Source organism: Aedes aegypti, chromosome 1, assembly GCF_002204515.2.
Source record: "Aedes aegypti strain LVP_AGWG chromosome 1, AaegL5.0 Primary Assembly, whole genome shotgun sequence".
Classification (NCBI taxonomy): domain Eukaryota; kingdom Metazoa; phylum Arthropoda; class Insecta; order Diptera; family Culicidae; genus Aedes; species Aedes aegypti.
In genome coordinates, this window is record NC_035107.1 from 173,675,784 (window position 1) to 173,696,323 (window position 20,540).

Consider the following 20,540-nt stretch of genomic DNA (forward strand, 5'->3'; position numbering starts at 1 on the left):
TAAGTATTGTACCCTATGTAAACCTTTATATTGTAAACAAAAATCAAAATTACGCACTATTGTATGAAGATTAGACATGTGGAGCGCACTTTAATGATTTCATTATGTTCAATCATTTTCAGTAGGGGAAAGGTGTACCGGTCCCTACAGTCCTTATCTTTTATTCAATCATCATTCCATCATCATTTCATCATCAATTTATTACACCTGCGATGCAAGCTCTCAGTAGTGAAATACGAGCATCCACCTTCAATGTGGTATGCGACCGACCTGGACGTTCCCGTGTCTGGACATTTCTGCTTACCTTGGCAGAACGAAAATGTCCAGCTTAAGTTCCCAGGAAAACGGCACAATACATTTTGTATGTCGCTCCAGGTGCCTACTCTTTTTCTCATATGGAAATATCAAAAGGATGCGATGTCACACCTGTGGCTTATCGCAATAAATAACGAAATTGTAAATAAAGATAATTCAATTGCTCTTCATAACTCGTAATCGACTAATTACTAGTTGCTCTTAGTTGGACCGGGTAAGACCGTACTCCGCTAAGATACCAACTTGGTGAGAAAGTTTCCATGCGATTTTATGAAGAGAAGTAGCCACTACAAAATGTTTGAGTGCTAGTCTGAACTAGAATTAGTTATATTTTGGTTCTTAATATCGCTTGTGCCACTATAGAAACACGTGTGCCTACAGTGGCACTATTTCTATTTTTGTTCCTATTTGTAGCAAATAGATTAAAAGCTTTCGATTGATGTAAGAATTCTTCAATTACTTTTTTAAATAAAAAATAATGTCTTTTAGTTATGGTCAATAGAGGTCAAGGGAGCTTACATTTTACTTGTGTATTGAATAGGCCCTAGAGAAAAAAGTCAATTTAACTCTTACTCAGGAAGATGCAGGAATCCTATCCTTAGTCTGCCCATCTTGCCTTTCGATAAACATGAAGCCCCAACCCTCGAATGGTTTTAGGCAGGCTTGGGAACTGTGACCACAATTTGCCACAGTTCATCGATTCTGCCAGTCAACCAAAACACAAAGCAGCAGCAGCATCAACACCATTAGGTGTTACGCTGCCAACGGTTCACACACTGCTTGACTGTTTTTGCCTCTCCTCTATGACTGTTTTAGGGCAGTCATTCCAAGGTGAATGATTGAAAAAATGTTAAATAATTCAATCGCTAATATTTCGCTTGTGTTTTTAACTAAGTGGAATCTATTAGCACCAACAGCAAGAGCACAATCATTCCGTTGCGATACATATAAACAAGTTCAATTTTATGCCGCCTTTATCGAGCAAAAAGTCAAAACTCCGAAAACCGGAAAAATCGTGTTACCACTGTGCTTGAGTCTTTTCGCATTCGGGTTTGAATAAACGTTGGGAAGAAAAGGATTACAGTTTTGAAGAGCCGTGACATTTTTTTTTGTTTTGAACTGTCATGGCTTGCTTTGGACTTTGATGGTCGTGTAGAAACATGTGAATGTAGAGGCGGTAAATGTGTGCTACAGTTCAATTCCCATCTCTGGTTTTAGGCATGTGATATATAATTTTGTCATTTCTTATTGTTAGCGATACGTATAATTATATTAATCATTCACACTGTGTTACAGTTTTCGTCCTTTTAACTAACCGTCTTTCGCAATTACTGTCGAGATAAATAAAGGTACAATAGACATTCGATAAATGTTAGACTCTTCAGTGCTGCTCTCACATCTTTGAACTGACGAAAGCAGAAATTCGCTTCCAAATCAGTGAAATCCGATAATTTATTTTGCTTCAGCTAATTTAGTACGGGATAGCAGAACAAAATTGTTCGTGTTTTCGGTTAAGCTCTTTGCATTTATCGAATTTAAACTGTACCATTGATAATCTTTCTATATGGTTGTGTCCAATCGACTGACAATAGAGTTTGGTTGCCCAGGGACGAAAATGCTTCTTCATTTCCATACATCGGATAAGCATGTTTTTAGGATTTACACCAGCATGTTTTTCCTACGCCTTCTGATTCATTGGATTTTGCGGAGACTTTTGCCATTCCTTGAAAATCATCTGCTTGAGCTGTGACAATTTTAGAGAGGGATATTCTTGCTTCATGATTGGTAACTGTTCATCTTCGTAAGCCTTAAAAGCAGCCTTCATTCGTTTCTCAGGATGGCGATCCTCACCGTCCTTCACGTTGAGCACGGCAATGGCTTGGTCTATCGTTTGAGCGACTTCCGTTTCGGCCATCATTCGATTGAGGTTTTCTTCGATGGCAGGTGTTTTCGGAACGACTGGCTTCGGTGGATTGTTAACGGTTTCGATCGCACGATTGCGTTTTTCCACCTCAGCATCTATTTGAGCCCGCGTAATTTTTTGAACCGATACTTTAGGTGCAGTTTTGATGGAGCTCATTTCCTGCTCTAGTAAAGCTTTAGCTTCCGCTTTTTTCCTAGCCTGTTCGAGGCGTTTTCGCTCTTCATCTTCCTGCAAAGAATGCATTTCTTAGAATAAATTCAATAACATATTAATTGCACACCTTATTGAACCTAGCAATACCGAAAACATAAATAGTATTAGTATATTTAGAAACAGCATTGGCTTTTCCATAAATTAAGAGGCCCAATTTTTGAGATTGATCTTTTTGTGCTAAAATATATAGGTAGGGTAGAGGCACTGATTTATGGACCTTCCTTAGCCGAGTGGTTAGAGTCCGCGGCTACAAATCAAAGCCATGCTGAAGGTGTCTGGGTTCGAATCCCGGTCGGTCCAGGATCTCGTAAAGGAAATTTCCTTGACTTCCCTGGGCATTTCCTTGACTTCCCTGGGCATAGAGTATCATCGAATGCGAAAATGGGGCAGGACACTAGATCCAGTATTAAAATATTAATATTTATGAATGATATTAATATTGATATTGAGAATATTATCAAGTATGCATGAAGTTTTGCTGTTTGCCTGTTGCCGGAGTTGCCAAGGCAAATTGATTATTTGCTCTCAGTTCTGGACAAACATTTCAAAAGGGCACATCGACATTGGTAAACAATGGCTTTGCAAGACGCTGTGGGGCTCAATTCCACTCGATCATACTCACCAATACCACTATCAGGAAGAGCTAACACTAATCTTCTTGATAGTGGTGTTAGTTTGCGTGGGCGGGCCAAAATGGGCTCAACAGCAACGTTTCCGAAAAAAGGCTCAAGACCTCTTGAGCCCTTTTCAAATGTTTGTCCAGAGTTAATAACAGTGGAAATGCTCATAAGAACACTACGCTGAGACAGTGAGAACGTAAATGCCAAAAAGAAAAAGAAGAAGAAGGAGAGGCACTGATTTTGACAAGCCTAAGAGATAATATTTTCCAATCAATATCATCAATATAGAAGAGCCTGCAACAAATATGAAATCATTTCGTTAAGGTGAAGATGAATCGAAGCCAAACTTCAAATTTTCTAGAGCACAAATCTGGAGAACCAAACATTCGTTTAAGCTGAAAACTTAATCGATTGGTCGCTAGCTGGTTGTGACCAATCGATTAAGTTTTCAGCTCAAACGGGTATTCGGTTCTCCAGATTTGTGCTCTAGTAAATTTGAAGTTTGGCTTCGATTCATCTTCACCTTAAGAAACAAAAATGTTATACCTTGGGGAACTGAAATTCAATTTTCACCTGGTGTGGAACGGGAAGAAAAATTCAGTTTCTGAATCGCTCCAAACAAAACAAGGACAGGGTCATGCCAAAATTGAAAAATAAAAACCCAATATTTTAAAAGTTTAAGGTTTTAAAAAATCCCAACGCACCTTCTGCTTTTTCTTTTTGGCCAACAGCTTATCGTCATCGGCCCACAGTGCATCCTCCGCTGCTCTGGCTGCCTTCTCAGTTGCGACCTTTTTTGCTTCGGCCTTGCGTTCTCGAGCTTCCACGGCCTTGCTGTTGATTCCCATCTTCTTCGGCATTTTTAGTAAATTGATCTAGCTTTGCACAGATGAAAAAATCGTATAACTCAACAAAGAACGGCACAATTTTAATATTTTCCCGATGTTTCGACGTTGAGAAATTCTCAAACCATCTGGCGATTTTACGTTTGCGTTTGTTATGATTTATGTCTGACGTTTGAGGATCATCAAAAACCCTCTCCGGTCATTTATTGCTAATGTCGTTTTCGTTTTTAGGAACTGGGTCGGTGATCAACACATAAACAAACCAATGTCAAGTAAATTGTAGTTCGGTCGAATCTGAATCGGGTTGGGGTTGAAACTGTGATTCAGAACGGGTTGCGCCAGTTCCAACCTAGGTTCAAAAACGAATTCGACATAAGTAGCACACTGAAAAAAGGTGATGAGCTGCTGGGCGTCAATTTCACGCAAGTACAACCTCTTTGTTTACGAAAATAAAATAAAAGACAACCTGAACCATGGTCTCGACTGCTCGCGCATTTAATAGCAGTCGTTTCAAATTGTTTTCTTTTCGATTTTATAATAAATTAATCTTAAAATTCAGTACAAATTGATCAGCAATTTCAAAAATATCACAATGGATGTATTGAAGGCAGAGATAGCTCGCAAGCGTAAACTTTTGGAAGAGAAAAAACTTGTGGTAAGCATCAAATCAAATGAGCACTAGAGATTTCTATCTGGAATGCTCAATGTACTAATTTTACAACTTATTTTAGGATGAAAAGAAAAAGTACTTTAAACGAGGTGAATTGTTGGCTCAGGAGCAAGAGGAGTATAAGGCAAAGTACGGACAGCAAGCCAGCGGTAGCGGAGAAACTCAGGCAAATCACGGCGACGGCGACAAATCACCGACAAAAGATTCTAAGTTTGATTTTCGCAATCTTCCCCGATCGGAAGTCATCCGGAAGTTGCGAGAACGGGGGGAACCAATTTTACTATTCGGAGAGTCCGAAGCGGATTCCTGTTCGCGGTTGCATCACTTGGAAATTTCGGCTCCGGAGATTAACCGTGGATTTAGAAATGATTTCCAGGAAGCTATGGAACAAGTTGACGAAGAATATTTGAACGAAATTCTGACCTCCAATGGAACCGGCTTGAGTAAAGGGAAGTCCTCGAATGAAGACTATGCGATTGACGATTCTGTGACATACGAATCAATACAGGAAATGGCTGTACGCCTCGGGAGAAGCGGCAAAGAACATGATATGCATGTTATAACCACTTTGATACAGTTTATGCTGAAAATGTGGAACGATCAGTTGAACTCGGGAACGACCGCGCAACGCACAGCGACCAAATGGAAAATCGCCAGGGCCACATTCGAGCAGACTCGGTTGTACTTGAAACCCTTACTCCGGAAATTGCGAAACAAGAGTATACCCGAAGATATTCTGGACAGTTTGACGGACATAACTAAAAGTCTCCTCAAAAGGGATTACATCCATGCCAGCGATGCTTACCTCACGATGGCAATTGGGAATGCTCCGTGGCCAATTGGTGTTACTATGGTCGGTATCCATGCTCGTACTGGTCGGGAGAAAATTTTCTCCAAAAACGTAGCGCATGTCATGAACGATGAAACCCAACGGAAGTACATTCAAGGGCTGAAACGATTGATGACCAAAATGCAGGAATATTTCCCTACCGATCCATCCCGATGTGTAGAATACGTAAGCAAGAAAGATAGAGTTGATTAACAAAAACTAGCTATAAGGCTTGTAGTTTATAAATTATTTGATGTATGAATAAAACTGGCCTAAGGTTAATATAATTTCACGAAGAATGCCTTTGAGAATCTCCCTAGAAATCTGCTGATGATGTTGGGGAAAATAAACTGTTGGTCTTCACTCTTCACATAGGGTTACGAGACGTACTCTTTTTAGAGTACAACTACTCTTTTTTGCCTTAAAAATTTGTGTACTATTCTGTTTTACTGAACGGGCTCAAGTGTACTCTTTTTCAGTTATTACTGACGATAATCGTCAAATCAAATAACCTGTTGAAGAAACCATATCAACCTTTTTCCCAGGATAATACAGATAATTCACCGATTTTCAACAAAAACTGGCACAGAATCAACCTACTAAAAATGTTCAATTAAAAAAAAAGTAAGACAAAATTCAAAATCACTTTGTTTCGAATAATTTAGTCTTATTGAAGCAACTTTTTTTGCCAGACATTTTTTATAGAAACATCATTTCGGCGATGTATTTTTTTATGAACAAAGATGTTGGAATGAAATGGTTTCAGTTTGAAGTGTAGTATGGGAATCATAAAAATAAACTATTAAATCAATCAAGTTTCTAAGTTTTATAATGTTTTAAAAAGTCCTTAATAAAACTTAAATCGAAAACAATGCTTGAGGTTCTTTTTACACGTTTAACTCATCTTAGTTCTTCTGGTTCCTTACCAAACTCAAATTGTTCTACATTTTCTTAAGATTTTTTTCAACAAACTTAATTTGAAAGACTATTATTCAAAAACAAAAACCGAACGGTTTTTGGTATAGTAAATAAAATGAAAAAAAAAATGATAGAAAAAATTAGAGATGTACCCAGTAGAGTGGTTCAAAAAATCGTTTTTGCTCCACACCACTCATTCAATTCTAAATCAAATTCTGAGTGTCCTCACAAAATTTGAGCTCATTTGGATGAAAACTGAGACTGCACAAGCTCTTCAAAGTTTATATGGGAATTACTATGAGAAAAGCAACCAATTCATTCAATCGGTCATAGTGTTTGCCCATGTGCACTTGGGGATTAGGGCTTCGTTGATACTGTGAGATACATTCATCAGCTACAACTTTGTCGAAGACCGTTTTCAAATCGGACGTCTCAGTAATTACTTATTGGTTAATATCCAGGCACAAATTCTTCAGCAGTACTCATTTATCTTCTGAACAGGCAACATTGCTGCACCTGGCGCGAAAGATAGCACACACAAATCATGGCTACTATGTTTTACTGCACATATCCAGTGATGCCTGCAGAACAGCCCAATAATTAAAGCCAAAGTTTAACAACTCATTCAAAAATCAATAACTAATTTCTGAGGCGTCCGATTCAAAAACGGGCTTCAGCAAAGTTGTAGCTGATAATTGTATCTCACAGTATCAACATAGTCCTAATCCCCAAAAGCACATGGGCAAACACTATGATCGATTGAATGAATTACTTGTTTTTCCCATAGTAATTCCCATATAAACTTTAAAGGGCTTGTGCAGTCTCAGTTTTCATCCAAATGAGCTCAAACTTTAGGAGGACACTCAGAATTTGATCTAGAATCGATTGAGCTGTGGTGGATGCACCCCCTGTTTACGCCTATGTGCGGCATGAAGGAGGTCGTGGAATCGAACGATGAGTGTTATGCTTTGTAAGCATAAACATCCAGCGTTCGAGAACGATAACCTACCGTAATGCACACGCAGCGAAATGGGCTGTAGCATACCACCTCGGTAGAATGCTAGAGTTAAGTAAGAATGAAAAATAAATGAGAATGAAAGTAACCATAGACCGGACCAGATCATTGGCTATCACTCACCCAGTCATTGGGACATAACATGGCGATCCTTTGCCAGTGACTACACCAAACGAATCAATCAGTGCAAGTTAATTATGTGATTAACCCCGCAACTACACCAACGAATCAATAAGTGCAAGTTAATTAATTGATATAGTGATCGGAAAAGTGCAGCAAAATGGGTTGGTTTTCGGCGGACGAAATCGTCGCCCCAGCCGCAGTGACTACAACAGAAAGTCATCACACAGCACAGACCGTAGCGCTATGTCTTATGGCTGGAGTAGCCGTGGGATATCTACTCGTAAAAAGTCTGATGAAGTGTCACCGGCAGCAAACGGAGCGTGTTGCGGAGCGCACCGCACGGTTGGCAAATTTGCCTGCCTAATGATTCACATTCACATTCGGCGCGAAGAAAATTAGTGCCAAAAAGTGAACGAAAAGACTATGAACTAAGTCGTTAAATTGGAAAAGTGCACAGAGAAGCAAATGCTAGTGACCACGGTATACAAATTAACAAGTGATCAACGAATTTTAAGAACAATCATACATGATGGGAGATCGAAGAACACTAAATGAAGAAAAGCTGAGACAGTGCTACCAATTTTTCGAGCGAGAATTGATGCATTGGGAACGCCTCGCTAGGAAAAGATTGTTAATCACCATAGAGGAATTTGAATCCAAGAAGGCCATCATGGAAGCAGTTCATCGCGTGGCAGCAGTAGCAGCCATCGAATGTGGACCAGTGGACGTACAAAACCTTCAGTGGAACTACGGTGAATTATCCATGGCGATGGAGGCATATCGACAAATGGATTTATAAGGGAAGTAGCTAATGAATGAACCACATATAGGATAAGATACTGATAGAAAATTACAATTTTAGGTAAAAAGTACGAATGGGTACATGTATTCATGGACGAACATGGACGAACAAATGGCACAGTGGTGAGTGAAAAGTAGATGTAAAGCAAAAAAAAAAAAAAAAAAAAAATGGAATGGATAAATTTTTCAGCATCGAAGATGCTATTTTCAAACTGCATCAAAGCTTGAAAAAATATAATACATTTAAAGTAGAGACACGAGACAAAAAGGTGCATACATTGATAGCTCTTAAAGAAGATTTAAAAGCAATAGTAAAGAGCAGCTCAATTGACTATGTAACTAGGCAACATTTGTTTGCCAGGTATAAAAGGCTAAGAGCAGTTATTTACGATTGTCTAAATCTTTTAAAGTCACCTTTGGAAGAATAGATACTGGGAAATTTATTCACTCTAGAGTTAGAACAGGAATCATTAGATAACAATAATTGTAAAGATTCTACAGAAGGCTCAGAAACAGAGTTTGAAGAAGAGTTTGAAAACATGGCCACGAAACTTGATCTCAGTTTAGGCCTGAAGGTAATTCAGCCGTTCGATGGAACAGTAGCTAAGCTAACTAGTTACATCGAAGGAGTTGAGCTCTTCCAGGACTACTCTGAAGGGGTGCCAGAAGACAAAATAATAAAATTTCTAAAGACTACGCTAGTAGGTTCTGCGCACGGTGCGATCGATGGATCTGTAACCGTTGCGGATGCCCTACAGGCTTTGAAAAACAAATTCGCGATCAGAGTAACACCAAGAGCGGTTCAGAACGAAATGAGCGCTCTAAAACAAAGCCAAAAGTCAATATCTGACTTTGGTTCTGAAATGGAGAAATTGTCGGCCAAACTGGCAGCAGCTCATGTTTCTATGGGCACATTTGCGCATGAAGCCGCCGCTGTAAATATTGTAGAACCTATTGCGGTTCAATCATTTATTGATGGATTGAAAGATCCGTCAACTAAATTTTTTCTAAAGGCCCGAAACCCAACAACTTTGAACAAGGCAATCTCTGATGCCTTAGAGTGCCAGGCAACGCCCAGCACAGACAATATGAATGAAAACATGATGGCATTATGGTGTACATCAAACCAACGCCCGTACTACTATGCGAGAGGTCGCAGAGGTTATGGTGGAAACCGTGGGTATCAAAATACTCGTGGTAGAAGCTATGGCCGAGGTAGAGGCAATTACTCAAATTACAACAACCCTAGGAATGACAATATGAATTCACAACCCCAGTCACACAATTATGGCAGAGGCCATAGAGGAAATAGACCACCTCGAGCTAACCACAACGGGAACGATCACAGGGCGCATACAGCAAATATAGCTGAGCAAGCACCCGAACAACCACGTCAACGTCAACCTGTGAACCAGGAGCAAAACCAAGCAGAGGAAGCGAACTTAATAGATTTTTTTCGCTAATTTCAGTGTTAAAAAAGCACTAAGAGCCAAATTTGAATTATTTGGAAGGAGTATAGAATTGATAGTAGACAGCGGAGCATCCTGTTGTCTACTGGACAAAGAGTATATTCCGAAAAATTGTAAAATAAATAAGTCATCAACCATTGAAGTCAGAGGAGTAAATGGAATAACACATACATTGGGATATGTGGATACATCTTTAGGCCATGAGTTGGCAGAGTATCCTGTTAGATTTCATATACTGGAGCAATTACCAGCAAACGTTATTGGTTTGATTGGTACAAACTTTTTGAAAAAATTTGGAGCAAAAATTGACTTTGCAAAAATGAAGATGGAATTCACAATTCCGAGTGGTGAAATACATTTCACAATACCACCAAGATATGAATATATTACATACATAGAAACAGAATTCGCCGAAACATGTGTGGTACTGAACCAGAAAGTTCAGCCAAATGTGTTTGTGGCCAATTCTATAGCAAATCCCGTGAATGGCAAAATACCGGTGCGATTGGTGAATATTTCAAATAAACCAGTTGTTATTAAAGATTTGAAACCAAGGATAGCATTAGCTGAAAACTACAATGTTATAGAATTGAAAAAGGATGATCAAAAATACGACAAAATTCGAGCGAGCAAATTATTGGAAGAATTAAAATTAAATCACTTATCTGGTAGTGATGAAAAAGCTATTAAACAAATTTGCTTGAAATATTCCGATATATTTTGTTTAAAAGGCGATAAGCTTGGTACCACCAATGTTTATTGCCCGTCATTAACGGTCAAGCCAAACATCCAACCAGCATTTAGTAAACCTTACAGGCTTCCTTTCTCTCAGAAAGAAGAAGTCTGCAAACAGGTGGAAAATATGCTTAAAGATGGTATCATTGAAGAAACCAAATCTGAGTGGAACAGCCCCTTGTTGCTAGTTCCCAAAAAATCAGACAATGATTCAAAGAAATGGAGATTAGTTATTGACTATAGGAAAGTCAATACAAATCTTCAAGACGATAAATTTCCATTGCCCAATATAGAGGAAGTAATCGATTCCCTCGCAGGTTCTCAATATTTTACTCATTTGGATTTGTCACAAGGTTATTACCAGTGTGAATTGAAACCGGAGGACAGACCCATTACAGCGTTTGCGACGCCATCCGGTCAGTATCAAATGACCAGGTTACCGATGGGATTGAAAACAAGCCCATCATCTTTTTCTCGATTAATGACAGTAGCAATGTCAGGATTAAATTTGACTAAATGTTTGATTTACCTCGATGATATTATTGTGTTTGGGAAAACATTTGACGAACACAATAAGAATTTGATTTCTGTTTTTCAGCGACTACGAGAAGTCAATTTGAAACTCAACCCCGCTAAATGTAATTTCTTGAAGCAGGAGTTGATATATTTAGGACATTTTATTTCAAAGGAAGGTGTACTACCTGATCCACAGAAAATTGAAACTATTAAAAATTGGAAGAGTCCTTCATCCTCTGATGAAGTTAAGAGATTTGTAGCTTTTGCGAATTACTACAGGAAGCATATACGAAATTTTGCGAGTTTGTGTTTACCATTAAATTATTTAACTCGAAAAGGAATAGAATTCAATTGGAGTGAAGAATGTGAAACTGCATTTCAACAATTGAAAGAGCGGTTCATCAAACCCCCCGTGTTAGATTATCCAGATTTTAGCGAGAAAAACACATTTAAACTACACACTGACGCATCTGGTTACGGAATCGGTGCAGTACTAAGCAACAAAAATGATAAACCAATAGCTTATGCCAGCAAAGGTTTAAATAGCGCTGAGAAAAATTATTCAACAATCGAAAAAGAACTTTTGGCCATAGTCTGGGCAATTCAGCATTTTCGTGTATATTTATATGGACGAAAATTTGAGTTGTATACCGACCATAGACCTTTAGTTTACCTTTTCACATTAACGGATCCTTCGAGTAGGCTGACAAAATTCCGTCTTGCCCTCGAGGAATTCAACTTTGACGTCTTCTACAAAAAAGGTTGTGAAAACGCTGTGGCGGACGCGCTATCACGTATTTCAACAACCGAATTGAGAGACATGCAAGAAAAACTCAGCAATGAGGCATTCGTAACGACCCGAATGCAGTCGAAGAAGGAAAATACTAATTCTACTAAAGAGGTGATCAATGGCCATGACGCTTCAAGTGGAAAAATAGTTCAACTGAAAGTAAAAACAAATAATTTTTCTGATAACGTTACATGGATTCCTGAAAGAGAAGAAATTATAATTAAACCAACAGATACCTTGGTCTCGTTACGACGAACAATGGAGGAACTTGGTTCAATATGTAAAAAATATGGTGTCGGAGAACTATACATTCAAATAGACGATGATTGTGCGCACAAATTTTATGAAAATATTATGCAAAATGATTTAGCAAAAAGGGTACCCTCAATTTTAAAAATATCAAATAAAGTAAAAATCATCAATGACGACACTACGAAAAAGTTAATCCTGAACGATTATCACATATTGCCTACTGCAGGTCATGCAGGTATTAAACGAACAATTAACACCATTAGGCAAAAATATTATTGGAAAGGCATTAACCAAGATGTAGCAAAATTTATAAAATCTTGTGAGAAATGCCAAAAATATAAATCAATTAATGTTGCGAAACCACCGATGATAGTAACCACTACAGCTGAGAGTGCATTTCAAAAAATTTATTTAGATTTAGTGGGTCCACTTTTACCCTCTGATGGATATGAATATATATTGACAACGCAGTGCGAACTGACAAAGTTCATTACTGCAACACCAATTAAGAACAAGACAACGGAAGCTGTAGCTGAAGCTTTTATGAAAAGTATCATACTGAAGTATGGTGTGCCAGATAGAATTGCTTCAGACAGAGGAGCAGAATTCATGTCTGAATTGTTTACTAAAGTCGCACAACTTTTGAACATTGAAAAGCTGAACAGTACAGCATATTATCACCAATCAATTGGAGCATTAGAAAATACTCATAAAAGCCTTGGGAATTTTCTAAGGGTCCAATGTGACAACAAGCTCTTTTCATGGGCAAACTGGGTGCCGTATTATGAATTTGCATATAATAATACGGTACATTCTGCAACCAAATACACTCCGTTCTTCCTAGTTTTTGGGAGACCTTCAAAAATGCCTTCTAACTTGGTGGACAGCCGCCCTGAGCCTCTGTATAATTTTGAAGATTACTGTAAAAGAATAAAAGCAACATTACAGATCAGTCATAGCGAAGTTAGAGACAGACTTATTCAGGAAAAGACAAAAAGGATAGTAGGCATAAATACAAAATCAAAGGAAACAACTTACCGGAAAGGAGATTCTGTTCTCATTAAAAATGAGACAGGGAAAAAACTAGACCCGAGATATGATGGTCCGTACCACGTAGTGGAGGACATGGGTACAAATGTAAAAATCAGTAATAACAATAAAGAAGACATAGTACATAAGAGTAGGATTAAGCTTTTTATTGAATAGGAATACGCATTTTTAAACATTTTATTTGATAGGATTAAACATTTTAAACAAATTTTTGGATAGGATTGAACATTTATTCATTTTATATAAAAATATTAATTATTTTAAACATTTTTTTTTATGGAAGAGGATTGACAATTTTATAGGACGTGTGGTGGATGCGTAACCTTGAGAAGGTCAAGTCCAAGATACGAGGTATCGAGGATTAGTGTGTATCATCACGTTACTGTAGGATTGTACCTTTAGAGTGAAGGAAAACATATTGTATCAGATAGATTTAAATTTTTAACTGTAGATAAAAATTTAAATAAAATATGATAGGGCGTGTGGTGGATGCACCCCCTGTTTACGCCTATGTGCGGCATGAAGGAGGTCGTGGAATCGAACGATGAGTGTTATGCTTTGTAAGCATAAACATCCAGCGTTCGAGAACGATAACCTACCGTAATGCACACGCAGCGAAATGGGCTGTAGCATACCACCTCGGTAGAATGCTAGAGTTAAGTAAGAATGAAAAATAAATGAGAATGAAAGTAACCATAGACCGGACCAGATCATTGGCTATCACTCACCCAGTCATTGGGACATAACAGAGCGGTGTGGAGCAAAAACGATTTTTTGAACCACTCTAGTACCCAGTGTTGCCACATTTATATCTGTACCGTAGGCTCAAAAATCTTTATTATCTGTACCACAGATTATGAAAATCTGTACCAAAAATCTGTACCACGCACAACATTAATTGTTGAAAGAAACTGTAATCCTAAATAATTTGGAAATTTACCAACGTTTTTTTATATAATTTCACTTATCAATAATAAAAAATATTAATTTCTGTGGAAGAGGTATCTGTCGATAATATTTTCGTGGAAATTGGTTCCGAATTTCAAGCATCTTTTGGATTTTGTGTTACAAAAATCGTCAATGGATTACATGCATGGCCTGATTCGCTACTCCCTACATTGTAACGCACATGCGCTATTGTCTATACACGAAAAATCGCTAAAAGGTAACGCGAAAAATATTTGTATAACAATAAGCACCTAACGCATTATTTCTCAAAATTAGGAATTATTTTCAAAAAAATATTTGGTAACGGCTGTACGTGACGATAATGACTATCACTCCTACCAAATATTTTTTGATTAATGCTTTCATTTACGATAAATTTGAAGTTAAAAGCCTTTCTCCATAAAAAATGAAACGAAAAAACTTCTGCTGATCAACTGTAAACAAGAGCAAAGCAGGTGATCCATTCCAAAAATCTGTACCATTCTGTACTTTTCGGTGAAAATCTGTAATCTGTACCGTACAGAATCTGTACCAAAAACTATTCAAAAATCTGTACCTTTCCAGATAAATCTGTACTTGTGGCAACACTGGATGTACCGAATACCACTATTCGGCCTTCGGCCGAATACCGAATAGTTGGAAAATTATTATTCGGCTGAACGAATATTCGGCCGAATATGAACCTAATATTCGGCCAAACAAAATCTTAATATTCGGCCGAATAACACCCGTATATTCGTCTAATTTCTCTAAAACTATATTTTTAATCCTGGGTAAAGAAAAAAACGGGTTTGCTAAAGTAAGGAAAGCTTCTACGGTGAAAAATTGAACGGATTATGAATAAAAATGAATGATCGTCTTCTTGAGCTTTTGAAACCGATTGAAGAAATCATAAAAATAGTAAATTCTAAAGATTTTTCATATTTCCAAAGTAGGGGATCTGTATTCTGTTGCTAGCACTTTTTATCCGTTTCATTTTTTGTTAAACAATAACCCAATATACGTCACTAGATTTCTCATCCGATTTTTGGAAGTGTTTCAAAGAAATTGGAACAAACAGATTGAAGACCACTGACTAGCATAATAAAGGAAGAACGTGAGCAGGTGTCTCAAACCAAACAATATCGAAAAAATGGAAAGTGCTAATATATGTTAACGGTTAAAATTAAAAGCATTGAGTCCATACGCATCAAACTAGTCTAGTGGTACCTTACAGCCCAAGAAAAATGATTATAAAGCTATCAGTATGCTATGGCAACTATTTGGCATGGATTGATACAGAGCCAAACAAATGTTTGTCATCGCATAGATTTGGTTGGTGTTGTAACCGATGTTTGTCTGTTGGTTTATGCCTAGTGAAATATTTGTACATTTGGCAAAGCTTCTAATGTTAGCTTTAGGCTCATTTGCAGAGAATGTCTTATATATTGAGCATAACCGTAGTCACCTTAATGCCATAGATCGGAGAAATTCTCAGATTTTTTAATATTTGGCATCAAACTCCTTTCATAAAATACATGAAACGAAAATTTTAATTTTAAATTTGAATAAATTCTTTGCTTTTTTTTTCTTTTCTTTTAATTAGTTAATTTTGTTACTATTCGGTCACTATTCGGCCTATTCGGCCGAATAGCAGAATTCATTATTCGGCAGACCGAATATTCGGCAAAATCAAAATAATCGCGATATTCGGCCCGAATATTCGGCCGGCCGAATATTCGGTACATCTCTAGAAAAAATCGATTCACTCAGAGTTAATGTTCAATATAGTAAGAGAGTATGGCATGAGAAAAATAAGAGTTAAATTTCGTAAAATATTTGATGAAAAGTTGAGAAATGTAGGAAAAGTGGTTGTGATTAAAGGCCCAAACGCAATGATATCGGAACGGCAACGGAAAGCGGAACCGGTTCGCCAGCATGAACTATAGCATGTTTGTCGACTCAGACTTGGTTCATTTTCGTTCGTTCAGGACGGTGTGTTTCATGCTGGCGAACCGGTTCCGCTTTCCGTTGCCGTTCCGCTGTCATTGCGTTTGGGTCTTAAGAACCAAACATTTTTTGCAAAAAATGTCGAAATTATTAATTAGTAGTACATTTGAAAATTTTCAAGGTAGGCTAAGTGTACTCTTAAGTACTCTTTTACAGAGTTGAAAATGTTCAGTTAAAGCAAATATAGTAACCAAATATCTTCACACTTGACGTTAGTATTATGGAATGGGAAATCTTGTAAGGAAAAACATTGCCGAAGACATCGTACCTATAATTTGATGCGTGTTTGAGTTATTCAAGTTTTACTGTGGGATGAAAACTAACATTCTTGGTATTTTAGCAGAATATCATACAAATACAAATGTGATCCAATTTCCAACATATTTTGTCATAAATCGAGTGGCGCATCATATTTCACGTATAATTGTTGTTAAGGTGAAGATGAATCGAAGCCAAACTTCAAATTTTCAAAAGAACAAATCTGAAAACCCAAACACCCGTTTAAGCCTGATTCGCTGCTGACAATTTCTCGGCCTATATTGATGCATGGGAAATTTCTGCAAGGAATCGATCAAGAATGCGCTTTTTTCTGATCGAAGTACGCAGTTGAAAAGAACTGTCAGTTCAAATGGGAGTCGCTGTAGAAAATTTCTGCAAGGAATCGGCGAGAAATTTTTTTAGCGATTCCTTTTCAGTAGCAAACCAGGCTTTAAGCTGAAAACTTAATCGATTGGTCACCACCAACTAGTGACAAATCTATTGAGTTTTCAGCTTAAACGGATGTTTGGTTCCCCAGATTCGTGCTCTTGAAAATTTGAGGTTTGGCTGCGATTCATTTTCACCTTAAAGCGTAGTATGCACTTCAACAGAAAAGTAATCGCCTATCTCGATGCGTGGGAAATTCCTTGCAAGAAATGCTCAAGAAAAGTATGTTTCTTTGATCGCAGTACGCAGTTGAAAAGGAATGTCATTTTTAATAGAGCTCACTGTAGGAAATTTCTTGACCATTTCTTGAGCAGAAATTTTCACTTTTCTTGAGCGGAACAGCATACCTAGCTTAAAGCCTGATTCGCTGCTGACAAGTAATTTCTCGTAGGGGCCCAGATAGCCGTAGCGGTAAACGCGCAGCTATTCAGCAAGACCAAGCTGAGGGTCGTGGGTTCGAATCCCAACGGTCGAGAATCTTTTCAGGTTGGACATTTTCTCGACTTCTTAGGGCATAGAGTATCTTCTCTCCTGCCACACGATATACACAGTGTCGTAGCGTACGGTTGGCCAGGTTGGCACCCTCCAAGGGCGCCATGTTTCAAGGGGCGCCAAAATGGGATTTTATTTTGAAGATGCATATCAAGTAAGAACGTACAAAAACTATAGAGAACGAATATTGTGTCATTCTCCCTTTATCATTTAGTAGCTCTTCTCATAAACACGGTACCTAGTTTGAAACAATTCCTGAAACGGGTTTAACTAAATATTTTAGGAGCATCTCTGAAGGTGTTGAAAAGTTCGTCAATATTTTTCTCCTTTATTATAGTGATTTTTAACTCGTTGGGCTGATTCAACAGTGTAATTCGCCAATAGAAAATTCCTGAGAACCAGACTTATCAATAAAAATGATCCATTAATTTCGGAAATAGTTTTCCATAGCAATGATAAATCAGCTTATGCTCGGTGTATGCTTTAAAATACCAGTAGCTATAAAACAGCCACAAAACAAATGCAGTATTGATCAAAACATTTGCAACTATTTCGATTTTCCATACAAAATGATCAACTTTGGAGGCATAGATCCCAGTTATTTGTGGACCCATTTTTATGAAATTATCGCAGCACACCAGGCATAACTTGAAATTTAACATATATTTTTGAACGATTTTTTCCAATCACGGGTTCAAAAGTAATAACGGTTAGACTAAGTAAAATTTTCAACGAGAAATTATAAACGATTTATCTGAAAACAGGTGAGTGTTACGTTAACACAGCAGAATAGCGCTGAATTCTAATGTTTGGTAGGGTAACCAATATATTTTGGACCTCTATATATTTTGGACCCCCTGGGCCATTTTCCTGCAAATTTTCCAGTTTAAATCGAAAGACCAAAATAATCCGCATGCCATTTGGAAAGATAGGACCATTCCGCACTTGTATCAAGCGTTTGTGCATGGAAATTGTGTTTATTTTATCTGAAATTAATTTAATTTAATCGGTTCATCCATGCAACCGTTACAACATGTTACACACAGAAATTGAAGACGTCAGAAATTTTGCAAGTGTAAACAGAAACTTTTTTCTAATTTCTGAACTAAAAGCGTAGAATTGCCTCGTTTTTCCATTGTCAATCGATTGATTAGACTATGGGCAAGCATATTATACAACCAGTGCCGTGGACTTGGTCGCCAAACGATAAAAAATTGCCGGGTGTCCAAAATATATACTTTGAGGGTCCAAAATGTATTGGTGTGTCCAAAATAATGAAAAACAGTGCATCACAATTCAATTATTTTCGACGCCTTTTGGATCCTACATGCCCGTATGGGCATTTTTATCTCGTAGAGGAAGTTTTTCTCTACATTTTGGTATGTTATTTGACTTGGTTACGCTGTGCAATTAATTAATTGGGACAAAAATGTAAAATCACTTCCTTAGGGGGTCCAAAATACGACCGTTACCCTAGTTGGTCGACAAGCCACTCGTGGCGCTCGCATCATTTTTGTTCGAGGTTGACGTTTGCTCACTACCGCCACCTAGTTCGCGGTTGACCAAATGAAGTATTTTTAGCATTAGGCGTAAATGCTCACGTAACTATGTTTTCAATTGATAATTGTTCTAGTTGTTACGTCTGTTTGTCTGTGCATAAACTGTCTTCAGCAAACTTGTTCATAGTGTCTAAATCTACAACTTTGCCGAAGATATCATTATGATATTCCTTCAACTTTTTTGGTTAAGTAAATTTAAAAAAAATGTCAAAAAATTCACTTTATTCAAGCTTTTATTGCTGTTGAACTCGTAATTGGAAAAGTCTCTCATATTTATATGTTCAATTCAAGTTATATCCGACGTGTTGTGAAAATTTCATTCAAATCGGTCTTTAAATACAGTGAAATCTCTATGAGTCGATATTGAAGGGAACATCGACTCATGGAAATATCGAGTCATGGAACAGCAATTCTTTGGAAAGCTGCTTCTAGGGACCATCATAGTAACCATGAAATTATGTTTTTAGTATGGTTCCATGAGTCGATATCGAGTCATGGAACATCGACTCATGGAGGTATCACTGTAACTGTGATCTGAGCCTCCAAAGTTGACCATTCTGTATGGAAAATTGATAAAAATGCAAATGTTTTGTCCAATACTGTATGTAATGTAATGCTTCTATCAACTGGTAGTTAAAATAGCAGGATTCTACAGAATTGTTGGTAGGGTTCTTTTAAAACTCGGAACATAATTTCTACTAAATAATCTTGATCAGATTGATAATAAATAACCTTTAATTCATATCATTGAAGAATACTAGGCGGTTCCGGAATGAATTTTGATTAGGATTTGTTTGTATTACAGAATAGTGGTCTGCCATTACCTCAGGCTAGATTTGAAAAGAATTTAAACGAAAATTTTAATTGAATCCTGAGCGCATTTATAACGTATAGAATTATCAGAGAATTGTACATATAACATTGAAATTTGAATGTGATTGACGGACGATGGAATAAGACTGCACAACTTTACGTAACATTGTCCACTATATCATTGATTATTAGCTATTGGATTCTAGGTCTGCCATTTTTTTTTCATTGGAACATCTCTAGAGGGTATCTTGGTAAGATTTTCTTTGATGCCTTTTCTTGATCTCCATGAGTATTACCTGAAACTAAAACTTCCTTTATATTTCTACACAAATTGTTTGCGGTACTTCGAAAATTATCCTTAAAATAATAGGGTCCTAAAGCCCTGTGCCAATTTTAGTGCCAAACGCTTAAGTTTAGGCCAAAAACACATGTTTACTCAATTTTTCAATATTTGTCGTTTGTTTAATTCCAAAAAAAACATTTTTTATGTTTCTTTAGATTTTGTCACACCCCTTGACTTAAACTCAAATTTTTGGTGTATTTTGTTTTCCGTGTCCCTTCAGAAATGTCAGATAGGAACAACCCCAGTGTTAAAACTAAAACCCCTGTGGTGTTTTTGTCGACTAAGCGAACGTCAAACATGATCTCAAGTGTCAAGGTTCATTTATGGATCCAATTTTAAAATTAAAGTTAAAATATGATATAGCCGTTATTTGAGCGGGAAAAATTGCTAAAGTAGATGCAGTAACATGCTCTTTCGTGTTATCACATAAAAACAAGATTTCATTAAACATTTTAGGACCCTATTGTATAATTCAAGGAAAAAATATTCGGAAAACTCTTAAGTCTCAGACAGAGTAATTGATCAAGAAAAGTACTCCATTGTTTTTCAAGTTTACAAAATATGACTTATAAATAATGATTACGAGGTTTATTTTGCAGTTTTATT

General features: G+C 37.3%; 2 protein-coding genes across 2 annotated transcripts; one reads left to right on the forward strand and one right to left on the reverse strand.

The window, feature by feature from the left end:
* Nucleotides 1-1,563: 1,563 nt before the first annotated feature.
* LOC110679312 (coiled-coil domain-containing protein 124) lies at nucleotides 1,564-4,093 on the reverse strand. Its single transcript, XM_021853669.1, has 2 exons — nucleotides 3,777-4,093; nucleotides 1,564-2,467 (listed from the first exon to the last, which is right to left on the reverse strand). Exons 1-2 carry the CDS (start codon nucleotides 3,930-3,932, stop codon nucleotides 1,994-1,996), a joined length of 630 nt encoding a protein of 209 aa, XP_021709361.1. The 5' UTR covers nucleotides 3,933-4,093; the 3' UTR covers nucleotides 1,564-1,993.
* Nucleotides 4,094-4,356: 263 nt separating this feature from the next.
* LOC110679314 (pre-mRNA-splicing factor 18) lies at nucleotides 4,357-5,712 on the forward strand. The gene is made up of 2 exons (XM_021853680.1): nucleotides 4,357-4,572; nucleotides 4,649-5,712. Exons 1-2 carry the CDS (start codon nucleotides 4,510-4,512, stop codon nucleotides 5,627-5,629), a joined length of 1,044 nt encoding a protein of 347 aa, XP_021709372.1. The 5' UTR covers nucleotides 4,357-4,509; the 3' UTR covers nucleotides 5,630-5,712.
* The last annotated feature ends 14,828 nt before the right edge of the window (nucleotides 5,713-20,540 follow it).

What these genes read in the sequence shown, in the direction of transcription:
- LOC110679314 (XM_021853680.1), top strand. Translation starts at nt 4,510, where the DNA reads ATGGATGTATTGAAGGCAGAGATAGCTCGCAAGCGTAAACTTTTGGAA. An exon ending in TGGAAGAGAAAAAACTTGTG is followed by an intron (nt 4,573 to 4,648) that starts GTAAGCATCAAA and finishes AACTTATTTTAG; the next exon opens with GATGAAAAGAAAAAGTACTT.
- LOC110679312 (XM_021853669.1), bottom strand. Translation starts at nt 3,932, where the DNA reads ATGCCGAAGAAGATGGGAATCAACAGCAAGGCCGTGGAAGCTCGAGAA. An exon ending in CCAAAAAGAAAAAGCAGAAG is followed by an intron (nt 2,468 to 3,776) that starts GTGCGTTGGGAT and finishes CATTCTTTGCAG; the next exon opens with GAAGATGAAGAGCGAAAACG.